General features: G+C 44.6%; 2 protein-coding genes across 9 annotated transcripts in view; one reads left to right on the top strand and one right to left on the bottom strand.

The window, feature by feature from the left end:
- The window catches only part of LOC6595489 (calcium/calmodulin-dependent 3',5'-cyclic nucleotide phosphodiesterase 1), a 115330-nt gene that overhangs the window by 37512 nt on the left and 63286 nt on the right, over positions 1 to 14532 (bottom strand). For 3 of the 8 annotated variants that reach the window (XM_026989014.1, XM_026989016.1, XM_026989017.1), the window contains exon 2: positions 6431 to 7104. The exons of the other annotated variants lie outside the window; for them this stretch is intronic. In XM_026989014.1, the coding sequence (XP_026844815.1) occupies positions 6431 to 6893 (463 nt within the window). In that variant the 5' untranslated portion in view covers positions 6894 to 7104. The remainder of the gene's footprint in view (positions 1 to 6430; positions 7105 to 14532) is intronic. 8 annotated transcript variants of the gene reach the window in all.
- LOC113565814 lies at positions 447 to 1336 on the top strand. The gene is made up of 2 exons (XM_026989023.1): positions 447 to 741; positions 808 to 1336. The coding sequence occupies exons 1-2, from the start codon at positions 737 to 739 to the stop codon at positions 932 to 934; spliced, it is 132 nt and encodes a 43-aa protein (XP_026844824.1). The 5' UTR covers positions 447 to 736; the 3' UTR covers positions 935 to 1336.

The raw sequence follows: 14532 nt of genomic DNA, 5'->3' as shown, positions 1-14532 counted from the left end.
CTTGTTGCAAAGTTTTGATTGCCTCCTAGAAAATTCCCGAACAACTTGTTTAGATAAGAGTCTGTCTAATAGTCTGAAATTGTTGGAAAATTGATGGTGGATGATGCTCTTCTTTGCTAGAGAGCTGCTTTAATTTATGCAGATTTTTGATGGGAGAATTTTTAGACTTTTTGAGTAAAATTCAATCAAAAATTCACCAAAAGTTTCAGCACTCCTTTGAAATATTCTATAAAAATTCAAAAGTATTTAAATATATTCCTGTTCTGGACAAAAAATTCTGCTCGACATAGTTTTCTTCTTAAGTACTTAAATAATTCATTTATCAAAAAAATGCAAAAATTATTAAAAACGGATAAAAATGAATTTCGTAAGCTTTTAAATGAAATTTAATAGTTTTTTGTGCACTTTTCACTATCAAAATTTCCACAATGCTCCACAGAACATGGAAAAGTGCTTAAGGCTTTAAACATTTAATCATTGCCCATACGCCACGTTGCACAGGAGATGCCAGAGCCCGAGGCTTTCGTCGGATTAAGAGATATACTTATTTCTGTCTGCCCCGCTGCGTTTCACTCACTGAATGTGTCTCGTTCATGTCTCTGGTCGCTGCTCGCTGGTCTCTGGTATTAAATATAAACTATTTGAATAATTCAGCGAAAGCCTTCTGGCGGTGGCCTTCGAGCTCAATCTGCCGCCGAGAGGAGGTCTGGTGTTAAGCGAACGCTGCTCGACGGTAATGAGGTGAGTGCCTGCTTTCCATTAACCATTATCCTTGTGTTTGTTACCACTTTTTGGCAATACTTCCAGCGAACAGCGACGCACTTTCGTTAAGCAGCTCATCAAGTCGGCCCAAGTGGTGCTAGTGGCGTTGCTATTCTACAATTTGTGGCGTCACAAATGGACCAAAGTGAAAATCAATCAGCATCGCTTTTGACTGATTTCTCCAGCTCCAGTTCCAGATCCAGTGTCTGGCTGTGTGGCTGGGTGGATGGCTGCTTGTTTGCTGATTGATTGATTGATTAATTAATTAATAAAACGAACATCAGATTAAATGTCATTAACAGTTGGCGGCCAGGACGGCTTCGGTTGAATGTGGCCGCTGGGATTTGGAAATTTAATTTCCTCCACCAGTAGATCTGTCAAGTGGAAACGTCGAGGGGCGCTGATGGATGGCCTTTGTCAAGGGTTTTCCCGTTTCAAGGCAAGGAATGCGGGGTTTCCCTTTGATTTTGTAATGGCATTGTTGGACTTTTGTTATTAATAAATGTGTAAGGAGATAAATGCATTAAAAGATTTCAAATAAATAATCGGAGTTCTCTTGCAGTCTCTCTCCGTACGGATACAATGAATCTTCTGGGATTCGGACAAGTTTTACAAATTAGTTTTAATCGACAATCATCAATCTATCTTTCAGCTAGCCCCCACTCTCCTGCTCCTCCAAGTTTTCATTCGTTTGGACCCCCACATGCTGTTCGACTATTCAAAGTGTGTAAAAACAGCAGTCGCCCGACTCCTACGACACTCTGTTATGGCAGATAAATGTAAGTGTCATCCCGCCCGCTGCGACAACGACTGCATCCGCATGCCTCCGTATCACTTTACAAATCCGTGCTTGATCCGACCCGCTTTGTCAGCGACTTGCAGACTGCAGACTGCACAGCCCTGTCCTGCACTTGAACGTGAACAAACTTGATAAATTGTCTCCACTAGAGACAGAGAACTGGAAGTGCCCCGGATGCCAGGGAGGGCCCCGCATAGGTAGAGGGAAAGGCACTTTTCCCCATTCACTACGAAACGGGGAAAAAGTGCCAACAATCGTTCTCATTCAATTTGTTGCCGCATTCAAATAGTTTCGCGTTTTGCAAGGACCGCCTGCCATCTGTCGGTGGAAACTTAACGCATTGATGCCTCGGCACAAGGGAGGACAGCCCTGAATGCGAGTGGATGGTGTCTGCCTAGTTGGGCCAATGATTGCCAGTTGATGGCACTGCCAGGGACAGCAGCAGCAGCAGCAGCAGCAGCAGCAGCAAGCGGATATGGCAGGGAAATTACAGCCGAGTGCCTGAAAATTAACCCGAGCGCAAACAGTCAAAGACAACAGGCAGAGGGCTTCTCGCTACACTGAAGCAAACGAATGGTCCGGCCTACACTTTCCCAACATTCACTGGAAAAACTCTGTTAGCGCTGCTTGCAAAATCTTTGAAATAGAAGCAAAGTTTTCCAACAAAAAATTAAGAAAATCATGTTTTTTGGTGGAACATACTTAAAAAGTTTAGATTACATTTGAGTCCAGCGGGAAATACATTTTCGTTAGGCGAACTTTCCAGTTTGTTGCTGCACTTGAAAGTGGGCGAAATTGAGTTGCAAATTATGGCAAGAACACCTCTCGACATTGCCAGGACAACGCAGGACACATCGTCGTCGCACTGTCTGGCTTCTGTTCGCTCCGACATCGGAGAGCAGGCCAGCAAGAAGGTGGGAGGACTCAAATGTGTGCTTAAGCCTCTGTGCTAGTTAACCAAATTGTAGCAAACATGTTGGAAAATCTCTGACAGAATAGGCAGAAGTGCCGCACCGCTCGAGGCTGCAGCAGCATCCTTTTTGGCAGCCTTTTAACCTGCCTGCCTGCCTGCCTGCCACTGTCTGTGCCTTTGGTCTGTGCGGCGCGTGTGTTTCTGTTACTGGCAGCCGCCATTTTTCAATACCCCCCCAACACTGAGCCGAGGGGGTATATTGGTTGGGCCAACGGGCAGAAGGGGCCACAAATCCAAGGGGTATCCCTTGGTCGTATAACTTTTCTGGCTTTGTTTTTCTGCTCCTTCCACTTTTGCTGGGCTGCTGGCTACATAAATTTCGCAGACAGTGTCAGGGGCAGGGGCAGTGGCAAGGATGGCGCCAGTTTTAACTGTTTTTAATTAAAAAATTTCCAACGTTCGGGCCATTGGTAATCAGTTTTATGTCCATGCGAGTGTGCCCTCAAAAGGGTTTAACGAAAATTGATTTTAAGCCTTTTTCTCTTCTTCTTGTTCTCTCCTTTTTATTATTATGGCTGTCGCTGACACTTGAAAGAAGAAGTTGGTCCGCACAGACTAAGCCAAATTGATAGCCAATTGAGAGGCCATTGCCATAAAAGGATCGAAGAGAGAGGGGGAGAGAGGGAAAAAAAAGTTGCATATATTATCCCTCAAAGTCCTGCTCTGTTGGTCGGTGGAAAATTCAATGAAGCTGCCAACTTTTCCCTTCTCAAAACACCAATAAAATTTTATGTGTGATGTGTGCGTCTCTGGCTTTTGTCGTTTTAGCATTCGAAAAATGTCTGTGCGTTTTCTGTGTCTGAGCGGAATTTATGCAAATTTGATGAAATTTCCTTGTCGCCTTTTGGCCACTAAGAACAAAGCGCGGGAAGGTCAAGGCATGTGAGTAATGCGGTCGCAGCCGCGCCTGAGGGCATGCAATGGATTCCAGTAATTTATGATTGTTCGCCCGGGCTTCCCACTTCCTGTCTCAGCTTTAATATTAATGAATGTGGAATTATTTTCGTTGTTTTCGGATTAGGGGATTATATATGTCTGGGTCTCTCATTTCACTTGAGTTGAATGAGATCTCCGTTGGCTCTTCTCCTGGAAACGAAGGGGCTAATGGGTGTAGCTAGGTATGGGCAAGGTCCTCTCTCAAAAGTCCCTCTAGCGCATAGGAAAGGTGTGCTGCTGCTGCTCTGTCGCTCACGCATACATGTATAACAGTTGCTGAGTGTATAACAGTCTGTTTTGCCTGCTGTCTACGCACACAAAAGGCCTTCTAGACATGTGATTGTGTGCATTCCGATCACTGGTAGAGTTGGTTATCGATTTCAAACGACTTTTAAGAAACGATTAATATCGAAATTGAGTATATATCTATTTTTATCGATTTGTATCGGTTTTTTCGATGACTTTTATTTTTCTAGCTTTAAATTATTGATATTTAATACCGATTTCTGTTTTTTTCTTTTAAAAAGTACGTATTATTATTCTTAGATTAATGCTTTTTAATCCTTTCAGGACTTTCCATTATTTCAAAATCTAATTAGTTAAAAATCGTTTCACCAAATTAGCCAAAATGCCGAAACGAAAAACCCATTGAACCACAAGCTAAATGAGCCACTTAACCCTTTTTGCTTTTGGGAAAGAAGCACCAGCTGCTGTCTGCCAGCCAGAACATCAATTAAGCCGCCTATTGGGGGGGTGGGGGGCCACTGTCCATGTCCCTGTCAATGCGTTCAACTTGTCGGTCCCACGCTTGATCGGCCATGCGCTCCGGCGCTCCGGCGCTCGAGGCCAGACAAGAGCAGAGCCGTGTATCTCTCAGCCGTACACCAACAGGCAATCCCGGGGCCCCGTGACGGACAAGACAAATCGAGGGCCATAACCAGTAACAGGGCGAAAGACAAAACAGCCGCGAACAGCGGGCCAACAACAAGTGTAATATGTCAATTGAAGGACACTCCACCATCGAGACACACACACAGACACCACACAGACACCACAAGAACACACACACACAAAAGGATACCCCCCGAAGCCGAGTCAAACACTTGACTATTTATTGCAATGCTGTCTGCGCTGTCGCCGCAGGATATGCTACGGATATTTGCAAAATATTGCAGCGCCCATAAATTGAAAGCCAAAAGGACGGGGTCGGCCCGACGACAACAGCCTCGGCAAAACAAGACACTAGAAAAAAGGATTTTTAGCCATAGATATCGACTGTGGGATACCTGGTAATCGGATTTAATTTTCGGGAACCAAAGCCAGTAAATGGTGTGCAATATATCTGGGAAAAAGAACTGGAAAGAGTTCTCAAAAAGAGGGGGAAAAATGTAGTCTCGAAGGGACATTCATTCAGAGACATCCCTGCCCAACCGTCGACCATGGGGTATCCAAAAAAGCAGCAAACGAGGGGCGTGGCTTAGGGACTTGGCTCTTGGCTTTGTCTCAAAATCGCCGCACGATTTGTGGCCGCTACGTGACCGAGTAAACGAGCCACCACCACCACAGGCTGGGGGCACAGTCCATGACCTTGGCTTAAAGGAATTGGCCAAATCGAATTGAATTCTTGGAAAAAGTTGAAAAGAGGTAACACGATTGCGAATGAAAGGGGGATTTAATCAAGCAATAAAGAAATTAAAGGCAGCAGGCATTTACACATGGAAAACATAATCGTTTTGTTGTTTGATCGGCTTACTTATGAGAGAAAAATCTACACAGTATTCAAGGGCATAAAACATAAAGCGATTAAAACAGAAATCAATAAAATATACGAACAAAAGGAGACAGTTCTTGGGAAATGACCACCATAAATATTTAAGGCAATCAATCGTTTTGAATTTCCCAAATATATGGGCATCGAAACCCACTTAAAATCGCTTCGCTTCAAAAGTTGCATGTTTTTGTGGCCTAATATCTAGTGGATTTCATCAGTGCTGGCAAATTCATTTCCTACGAAAATTCAATTCATGAATTTTAATCTCGAATGGACACACGGGCCAGCAGACCTGCAACGCACACAATGTGCTTACATTGTGGCTTGCTGGCAGTTTATTAGCCAAGAAAACAGACTGCCAACTGACCGGCCAAAAGAGAGCTCGTGCACACACACACAACAGGACAGGGTAAATACCTATGTACACCATATACCACTCGTATGAGGGAAAGGAAAGGATAGGCAGGGATAGAAGGCTGCTATCGGACGTGGGTCACAAAGGCTGCCACTCAAAACGAACCGCAGCCCCAGCAGCTTTTCCACCTGGCCAGAGACTTTTCCCCCATTTTTGCTTATTTGAAAGGAGTTTCCATTTCCATTATTCCTAAGCGACTGTTGTTGTTGCTTGCTGCGTGGCATATGCAAGAAGCATAAAAAGTTTCTCATAAATTTGTATCTTCCCGAGCCCCAAATGGGGGCAGGGCTACGCGGCAGAGCTAACTTTTATGATAGTCCAACTCGTTGGAAATTCAATTTCATTTTCAATTTAATGCTGCAACGAGCCAGGCAGCCACCTACCTGCCACAGAGGGGCAGCAGCAGCAGCAGCAGAACTGCTCTTCAATCTGTTTCTTATTCTTGGTCTCCTTTCGGTTGACTTACCTGCAATGAAACGATAGAAAAATACTCGTAAGTCATAGACGGACATATGTGCATATATAAGTGTACGTATTATTTACTGGTAAAAGTTAAATGAAATTAAAACTTGAGCTTAAGACTCCTTCGGCTTTCATTTTTCTTATTGTTCGACAAGCGCTGGGCTCTGTTCGGGGCAGAGTTTCGAACAAAGGGCAGCTGGCGCCAAGGTGACTTCTACAGCCACTGTACTCCCTGGCATCCTATCCTTTCATTCGATATCTCCTTTGTTAAGGCTTTTCTTTGTACGTGCTCCCCCCCCCCTGCCCACTTACCTATTACGTAGGAGTACCCGTCCAGCGTCAGGACGCACTTGCGGGTGGTGGTGCCGCCGCCGACGAGGCTGCCCAAGAGGCTGCCACTGACGCTGCCCGTGACGCCGGACGAGTACCTGGAGGAGTTGAGACGGCCAACAGCAGACTTGCCAAAACTGGTGGATAGCGCACTGCCGGGACTGCCCGCCTCGCAGCTGTTGAGACTCTCGCGACGCGGCGCTGCCTCGAGGCCCACGAATTCCTCCCGACAACCGACCGCGGATCCCAGTCCGTCCGCCGAGTGCTCGCGTTTCTGGTCGCGTTCCGCAAGTCGCATTTTGCTGCGCGGACTGCGTGATGCGGGTATTGGGATGGAGGAGGAGGTGGCCGCTGCCGCTGCCAATGCCTCCTCCTGGCTAATGTTCAAACTTTGCGGTTTATCGCGACGCGTCGGCGTGGGCGCCTCATCGATAGTGTCACCCATTTTGATAGATCTCCGAATAGATTCTCCGAATTATATGTGAAAATGCATTTTGCTTGGACCGTAAACCGTGGGGGAAACCTTTGTGCCTTGTCGATGTGCGCCAAAAACTCGTAGATTTGAATTTATATTTGATTACTTTTCTTTTCAACAATTTAACAATTAAAATTCACTTGAAATCACAATTTCTTCTATATTTTTTATGGGTGTCTTTCTGGCAAAAGGAACGGAACATAAATACTCGTAAATGCAAATATTACGCATACGCAGCGTTGTGCAGGCCATAAAAAATGATAAATCCATCAGCATACATCTCCATATATGCCTTATATTTCAACAGAAATTGATTGAAAAAAATTGAGTTAAATAAATCGAATTTTGTAGTGGAGTTTTCACACCACCCCACCACCCTTCCTCCCCTAACCGCGATATCCGTACATCCCTGATGACAGTTTCCATCAGAAAATGGCATTTTTTTAGTGAATAAAAATATGGTTTCTGTGTCTCTCTGATTGTTTTGGCACAGACACTCGTATTTATGAAGGATAAATGGCTTTTTTCGATTGACAGGCGAAAATATTGTTTTTCTTGGCTGTACAGTGTAGTGCCTGTCGCAGCCCCCCCTCCCCCTCCCCCGTCTCTAATTGCAGTTTTTTGTCCATGCTGTTGTCAATTATTTGCTTCGCCTGTCTGCTGTGTCGCACCGTCCCCACCCATCGTCCCCCCTGCTGTCCGTTTCACTTGTTTTGACTGGCGTTGTTTGGCTTTATTTGATTCAGATTTTATCGCCTCTCGTTCTGACGTTTGCATATTGGCCATAATGTCAGTCCATTTATCACAAATCCATCAATGCCACAATGCCACAATGCCACACACTCTGTGGGTGTGTGTTGACCCCTTTTTAAAGGTCTCTTCAACTCCACAAAAGTTGCAACATTTGCAACGAATTTCTTTGGGGCTGTCACGTCCCTCAAATAAAGCAAAATGGCGACACTTTTAAGACGTCACGTGTCTCGTGGAGGCAGCCCCCCGTTCTTTGGGGCACAATGGCCTTAAGCATTTCACTTTCTCCATGCCTTTGAGACCTCACTTTCACCCGAAATTTGTTTAAAAAGACAGTTGCACTACGTGCTCGCCTTTTGGGGAATAGTGCAAGGCGTCTTTCTGCCCAAAAACTATTATAAGTTTAATGCGAAAAGGCGAGGCGCCTCAATCATCGTTAGCCACTTAATTAAGAGCCAAACAAACAGCACAGCTGGGAGCCTTAATTAGGTGAGAGCTGTGAAATATTCAAGCTATGGAATTCATTCGGAAAGTTGAAAACTAGTGAAATTTATATTATTTTGTCTGGCAGCAATTATACGATAAGAATCTTTATTGCCCAGAGCAGAGACGAGTCAGACGAAGGGAATAATATTTTCCAAAGAATATTTTATTGCGGTTGAAGAGGAGCAGCTCAAAGGTATTTTTGAGTGCAGAAATTCGGGGCTTCTGTTGAATATTTAGGGCAAAAATTCTGAAATACTTTACGGACGATTCTGAAAAGAGAAATTCTACTTCAGAGTTTATATATTTCTCTCTTTTCTATGCCCAAAATATGCATTCATCATTCTATATATTCTATGGTTGTTGCCTGGAAAGGCCATGAACTATTGCCCCTTTCCATTTACATCCAATTTCCTCCCATTTTATTTATAAACTAAATTACAAACTTTAATCAAATTTGGATCATTAAAAAACCCCAGGTTAATCTCGTTTCTGCCTATAATCGGCTTATAGTTAAAACATTAACCGCGAAGGCTAATAAAATGATATGTTAAAAAAAAATTAATGACTTTTGTTGGCTTTCCACCGCCTCCTCCTAAGAATGTCTAACCAGATTAATTTCAAATGATAATCACAAAATTTTAATTAACTCTTTTTGTACACATAACTCTTGTCTTTGTTGTTGTTGTTGTTGTGGCAAGGCCCGCATCAACCCCCATGGCCTGGAGTGCCCCTTAACCTTTTGTGTGGTTCGTTTTGTCCACTTGATGGAGCTGCTGCTTTAAAAATCGAATGGAAAATGCCAGTAGCAGCCGCCATTTCCCACGGAGCTCGCTCAAAGTTGCGTTTTGGGTGGCAATATTGCGCATACGCCGTGTTTATCGGCTTGCCTAATGAGGTATCAATAACCGCCGCCTTTATGACTCAATTAACGCAAAGATATTCGATGGAGAATCAATGCCAGTGCCACACACACACACACACACAAAGGAATATTTCTCCGCTGCGGCATCATAAATCGTACAAAGTACACGTTATCTTTGTGCAGCTCCCCCCCACCATGTGGCAGGGTGGACAACCCTTAGTGCCGGTTCAGGGAACTCCATTTATGGAAGATATTTTTAAATTTTTGCCATACAAAAGTTTGGCGACCCAACCCCCATAAATAATACAGCTTATGATAGTTTTTTTCGTAGTTGTTTTGTTTTCTGCTCGGATAAAAGTCAGCAGGCGAAAAGTTTCAATGAACCCAATTCCTGACAGACATTTAGCCAGCATCGTACTTAAACCTGTCTATCTAGATACTGTTGATCCAGCATCTCCCACTCCAGGCGGCCTCTTGTGTCTTGTATCTTGTGTTTTGTGTCTGGTTGTGTCTCATTGGATTGACAGATGATAGCAGGATGAAGCACAGAAATGGCAGAGACTCAGAGGCACAGGGACAGACAGAGACACAAGTCAATTATTTAATTAAAAGCTGTCGGTAGCTTCTGCTCCATGCGGCTGTTAATGTGAGTGTTAAGCCCAGAAGTAGGAGCACAGAGCTGGGACCTTTGCCAAACAACAGTGGAATAATAAAAGCGAAACAGAAACATCACACGACAATAATTAAAAGCGCATACACACAAGTGACGTTTGTTTTCCCTCGGAATGAGGAAAATGTCCCGCACAGGAAAACACACACACAGAAATACTTCAAATACGGAGGCAATTTGTTATATTGTATTTCTTTTGCAAGGGAGAAACTCTGGGAACCAATCATTTCAAGGAGCTCCCATCTCTATATAGCTGCTAGTTAGGCAGGCCTCACTGTACCTGCACAAGGGGTAGATATAGTGGTATTAAATTACATCTTGAGATACAAATAATTGCATGCACATTTTGAGATATGAAATCGAGATATTCGTAGCGCAAAACCAATTAAAGTGAATTGAAAATTCTTAGAATATTTCAGAGAAATTCGAACTCTTTTCCTGAAAATACTAAACGGCAGAAACAAAGTTTCTTTAACTGCTTTAATTTGTAGGAAATTTTAGAAAATTTCTTCAGGAGAGAAGGTTTAAATACTGGCTGAAAGCAAAACCCCAATCAATTTTGCCACAAAAGCTTATGTGAGGGAAATCCCTTTAGATAATTTTCAATGATCTTTAAAGATGTATGAGAAATAAGAAAAAGAGTAACTGTTTCTAATGCTAAAAGGCTTTGCATATAATCCTAATCGATAGCAAACGGAAGCAAGCTTGGGCAATAATATTTATCGATAGATGCAAGCGATGAAAAAACGTCTGAACATCCCAAAAAGAAAGGGTTTTATCTCTTGTTCCCATTTTCATCCAATAGGTCCCCTATTTGGCGTAATAAAGTTTAATATAGTAGTAATCGAAAGCTATCGGGAGGAAGCTTAGGCAACGATATTTATCGATAGATGCAAGCGATACAAAAATTGGTTACTTTTAAGCTTTGATGAGCAATATTTCAGGATCCCACACGGTCCAAAAACGTATGAATGCCCCAAATAGAAAGGGTTTCCTCTCTTTTTCACATTTACCATTACATTCTTCCCCCCATTTGGCACAGTGTATCCTAAATAGAGCTGCATTTTGCGACCTCCCTCCCTCCCTACACACAGACACAACACCCACGCCCACACCCACACCCACATATCTTCGTCAGCCTCCTCTAGGGTTTCCCCCTTACAGCACTACGAGTGCTCCCTCGTATACCCCCTTATTTTAATTGTTGTAATTTTGTCGTGGTTGTTGCTGTTCCTGCCGCCACCGCCATCGCCACCGCCTCTTGACATGCGCCTCTTGCCTATTGCCTCTTGCCCCTTGCCCCCTGGATGTTGGTGGGGTTTTTGCTGTAATTTCCGCGTTGTTTTTGTTGTTGTTTGATGGGCGCCAGTGTGACGCCATTGCGGGTTTGTCGTCTCGTCTCTTGTGTAAATAAAAGATGAATTAAAGTGCGATAGTTTGTGCGAAGAATGTTGCGCAGGACAGCCCCAACCCCCCCCACCCAAACAGGACGGGACAGGACAGGCCAGGACAGGACATGACAGGAGAGGACGTGGACGTGGCATACACGACACCAGCGTCAAGGACTTGTTGTGTCCCGTTAATCACACACTGCATTCCCCATCGGATCGATGGGATGCAATAAAAAAGCAGAAGAAATTGCATGTAATTGAAAGGAGGACTGTACGAAACCAAGAGTCCTTCCCAGACCCTCGTCCTTCCCAACAGGAAGTGCTATAAATTTGCCCACTGTCGCTGCCACTGCCACTGCCACCGACGAGTGCGACACTCCTCAGGCAGAGAGTGAGAGAGAGAGAGAGCGAGCATTCCATGACTCGGCTCATTAGCATTTTGGGCCAAAGGAAACATCAGGACATGTGAAAAAAAAAGGCAACAAGAGCCAGTCCTGCAGTCAGCCAGCCTGTGACTTCCCATCATGATCATCGCCTATGGGGAACCACATCATCATTCCCAACCCGACTCGACTGCTTCTTCGCATTTCAATTGCAAATTGTTGTTGTTTCTACATTTTGTTTGGCACAGACTATGCGGTGGGGCATTGAGGGTATATCTGGACAGCCAGAGGTAGATTTAAAGATTAGAAAAGGTTCGGGAGGTTCTTCGAAGAAAAAGCTGTGGTGTCCTAGGTTTTAGCGATATGAAGCGGAATTTTGGTGGTTTTATAGGGAATACTTGTATCTTTGAATACACACTATCATCAGTTAAATTTCACAGCTTCGAGTTACCATTTTTCAGGGCGGTTCTGAAAGAAGTAGTCCCCATTTTGGTTGCTGTATTTTTCACATGGTTCTGGGAATTGTTGGCCTTTTCTCCACTCTTTGAAATAAATCCAAGTATTTGGTATCCCATAGGTATCTAGAGTTCCTTCCAGCTCACTTCCTTGTACGTTTGCGTACAGGACACCCAACTGTGCTGGTTAAATGCAGTTCCTACCACAAATACCCATTTACATAGAAGGACGACGACGACGACGACGACGACTACGACGACGGAGCAAACAAATGAGAAAAGTCGCATTATTAATTTGCCGCACCGCACGACCATAAATAAGGATGTCTGTCTTTGGACTCTGGCCCCATACCGGACCCTATGGCCCCCCACACCCCACACCCTTCGCACTTTTTGCACACATATAAAATTCAAAGGACCTCCTCCACACAGCCTTGTCCATATGTTCTGTTTTTGCGGCTCAACTTGGCTCCGGTTCCCGTTCCCGTTCGTTTTTGCTCTCAACGCAGCACCACGCAATTTTCTTTAGCAATTTATTACTATTTTGACTTGTAGATATGTTGGTATCTGTGTGTCCCCGTCTGGGTGTCTGTGTGTGTCTGTGTGCGCCTGCTTTGTATGCTGTTTCCTGTGCACGCAGGACTTAGGCTGCGTCTCTCTCTCTCTGCATTTGACTTGTTCCAGCCACAATTTGTAAAGGAGGCAATTATCCTTATTAGCTGCTTATTTATGGCCATGTTTGTTTACTCGTTGTCCCATTCAGCCAACATAAACAATGCGAAAACGATTCTCAGGCAAAATAATTGCTCAAGATTGGCAATCAACTATACATAGGTCCAACAGTTGTCCTTCCAAGGGGCAGGATTCAGTGCTGAAGAGTACTTAAACTTCGAATTGATTCCCTGAATAAATTGTAGTTGTGCCAAGGCAAAGGACCCTGGCCATAGAACTGGGAATCATCCGCTTTAAGTGGTGAAATATATGCATTTATGGATATTTATGGGGGGGGGATACTCCGGTCTTTAAAGTCGGTGGGGGCCATGGCAAATATCCACCATTTTCACTACCCTTCAAAGACCCTAGACTGGGGTCCAATCTCCACCTTTCACATTTTTCACGAGGAATTTTCCCAGGAGAAACCCTAACCCTTGCTGCATAAGTTTTTTCCAACAGCTTTAAGTCATTTAAAATTACTGCATAATGAGTTGAGACCCTCCCCCCCCCCCCCCTAGGCTGTCGGATGGGGGATGTGGGGGGTGGGGAGGGGTACTGTATGCTGAAAGCTTTTTAGGAAGAACTTCCCTGAACATAAAGCACATTGTCAAATCAGCGACATTTTTATTGCTACCCCGTGGGTGGGTGGCGGCTGGCGAAGCGAAGCTCCCCACTCAGGACTCCCCCCCTTGGACGTACATCATATATGTAAATGCGAATATGTACTGCTCGTCTGTGTGCACGCTTACATGCTGATGATGTCGTTATTAAACGCATAAATAAATTGTCAAAAAATATGTGTGCGCACAAAGCGGGCTGGACGGGTGAGGGGGAGGGTTCTTGGCCCTGCTTTATGTACTCCGTGTCCTGTGCGCCAGGCGACAAATAGAAATGTCGGGCAGGGAGCGGGGGAGGGAGGGTATGCCTCTGTGAGAACTTATTTCTCGAGGCATCCTTCCTGAAGATGCTGTCCCGTCCCGCGTCGTGTTTATTTTTGCACACTGTTGACTTTGTCAATGTTTTATGGGTTTTAGCGAGTATTTCTGTTTCGGCTGCCGACAATTGTCAATTAAATGGAAGGTTGGTGGAACCGGTTACCCCTCCGGGCAGGACCTGCACCGAAGGAACCACAAAACACAATGCAGGGACTCTCATAAATTTATTATTCATGGCATACGCAGTGCATAAAGGGCGGAAAAAGGGGGGGAGAATAGTGGGGGATTGGACGCAAGGATTGCGGTTGTCCGCAGGGAAAGAGTTTAAGCGGAAGGATAAGCTGTAATAAGTGCAGGGTCCTGCAGCTGGCGATGTTTCCCACAAGCATTCGGGGCGCTAAGGGATAAAAGGATAATCGATAGATGGGAAAAGCATTCATAATCGATAAGTGCTATAATGATTGATAATGCTTGCACAGAAGGTTTCATAGAGTCTATCTGTATCTATCTCTTTTGTAGAGCACAAAGTAGACCCTTCTAGATGGTTAGTATTCTGCAGATCCCTGCGGACACTGCTTTTAAAGACATTAATGCGGCTTCATTTGCATATGGCCCTTCCCGACTCCCCATATCTCCCTTGGTGCCCCCCTCTGGTGGCGCTTCTCCGATGCAGTTGGTGATTAGTCAGTCGTCCGTCGTTCAACGTCTATCAACAGTTTACCCTAATGCCCCGGCAACATGCAACACCAGAACTGACCTCATTTTGTTTGCACTTGCAGCTGTTGCAGCTGTCCAACGTTCCAACTCTCCGTGCCCCCTGCCCCATGCCCCCACGCTCCACAGTTGATTGTCTAGGAAGTTCGCTTGGAAGTTGGGGTTCTTGTGCAACTCATTGAATCCGAGTGGGGAAGCAAACAAATCAAGGCGACGACATCATTGTTGCTGTTGCTGTTGCTGCTGCCG

This window comes from Drosophila persimilis, unplaced genomic scaffold, assembly GCF_003286085.1.
Source record: "Drosophila persimilis strain 14011-0111.01,24,50 unplaced genomic scaffold, DperRS2 tig00000191-arrow-pilon, whole genome shotgun sequence".
Taxonomy (NCBI): domain Eukaryota; kingdom Metazoa; phylum Arthropoda; class Insecta; order Diptera; family Drosophilidae; genus Drosophila; species Drosophila persimilis.
The sequence above is the reverse complement of the archived record's forward strand: the minus strand, read 5'-3'. Positions and strand labels throughout refer to the sequence as shown.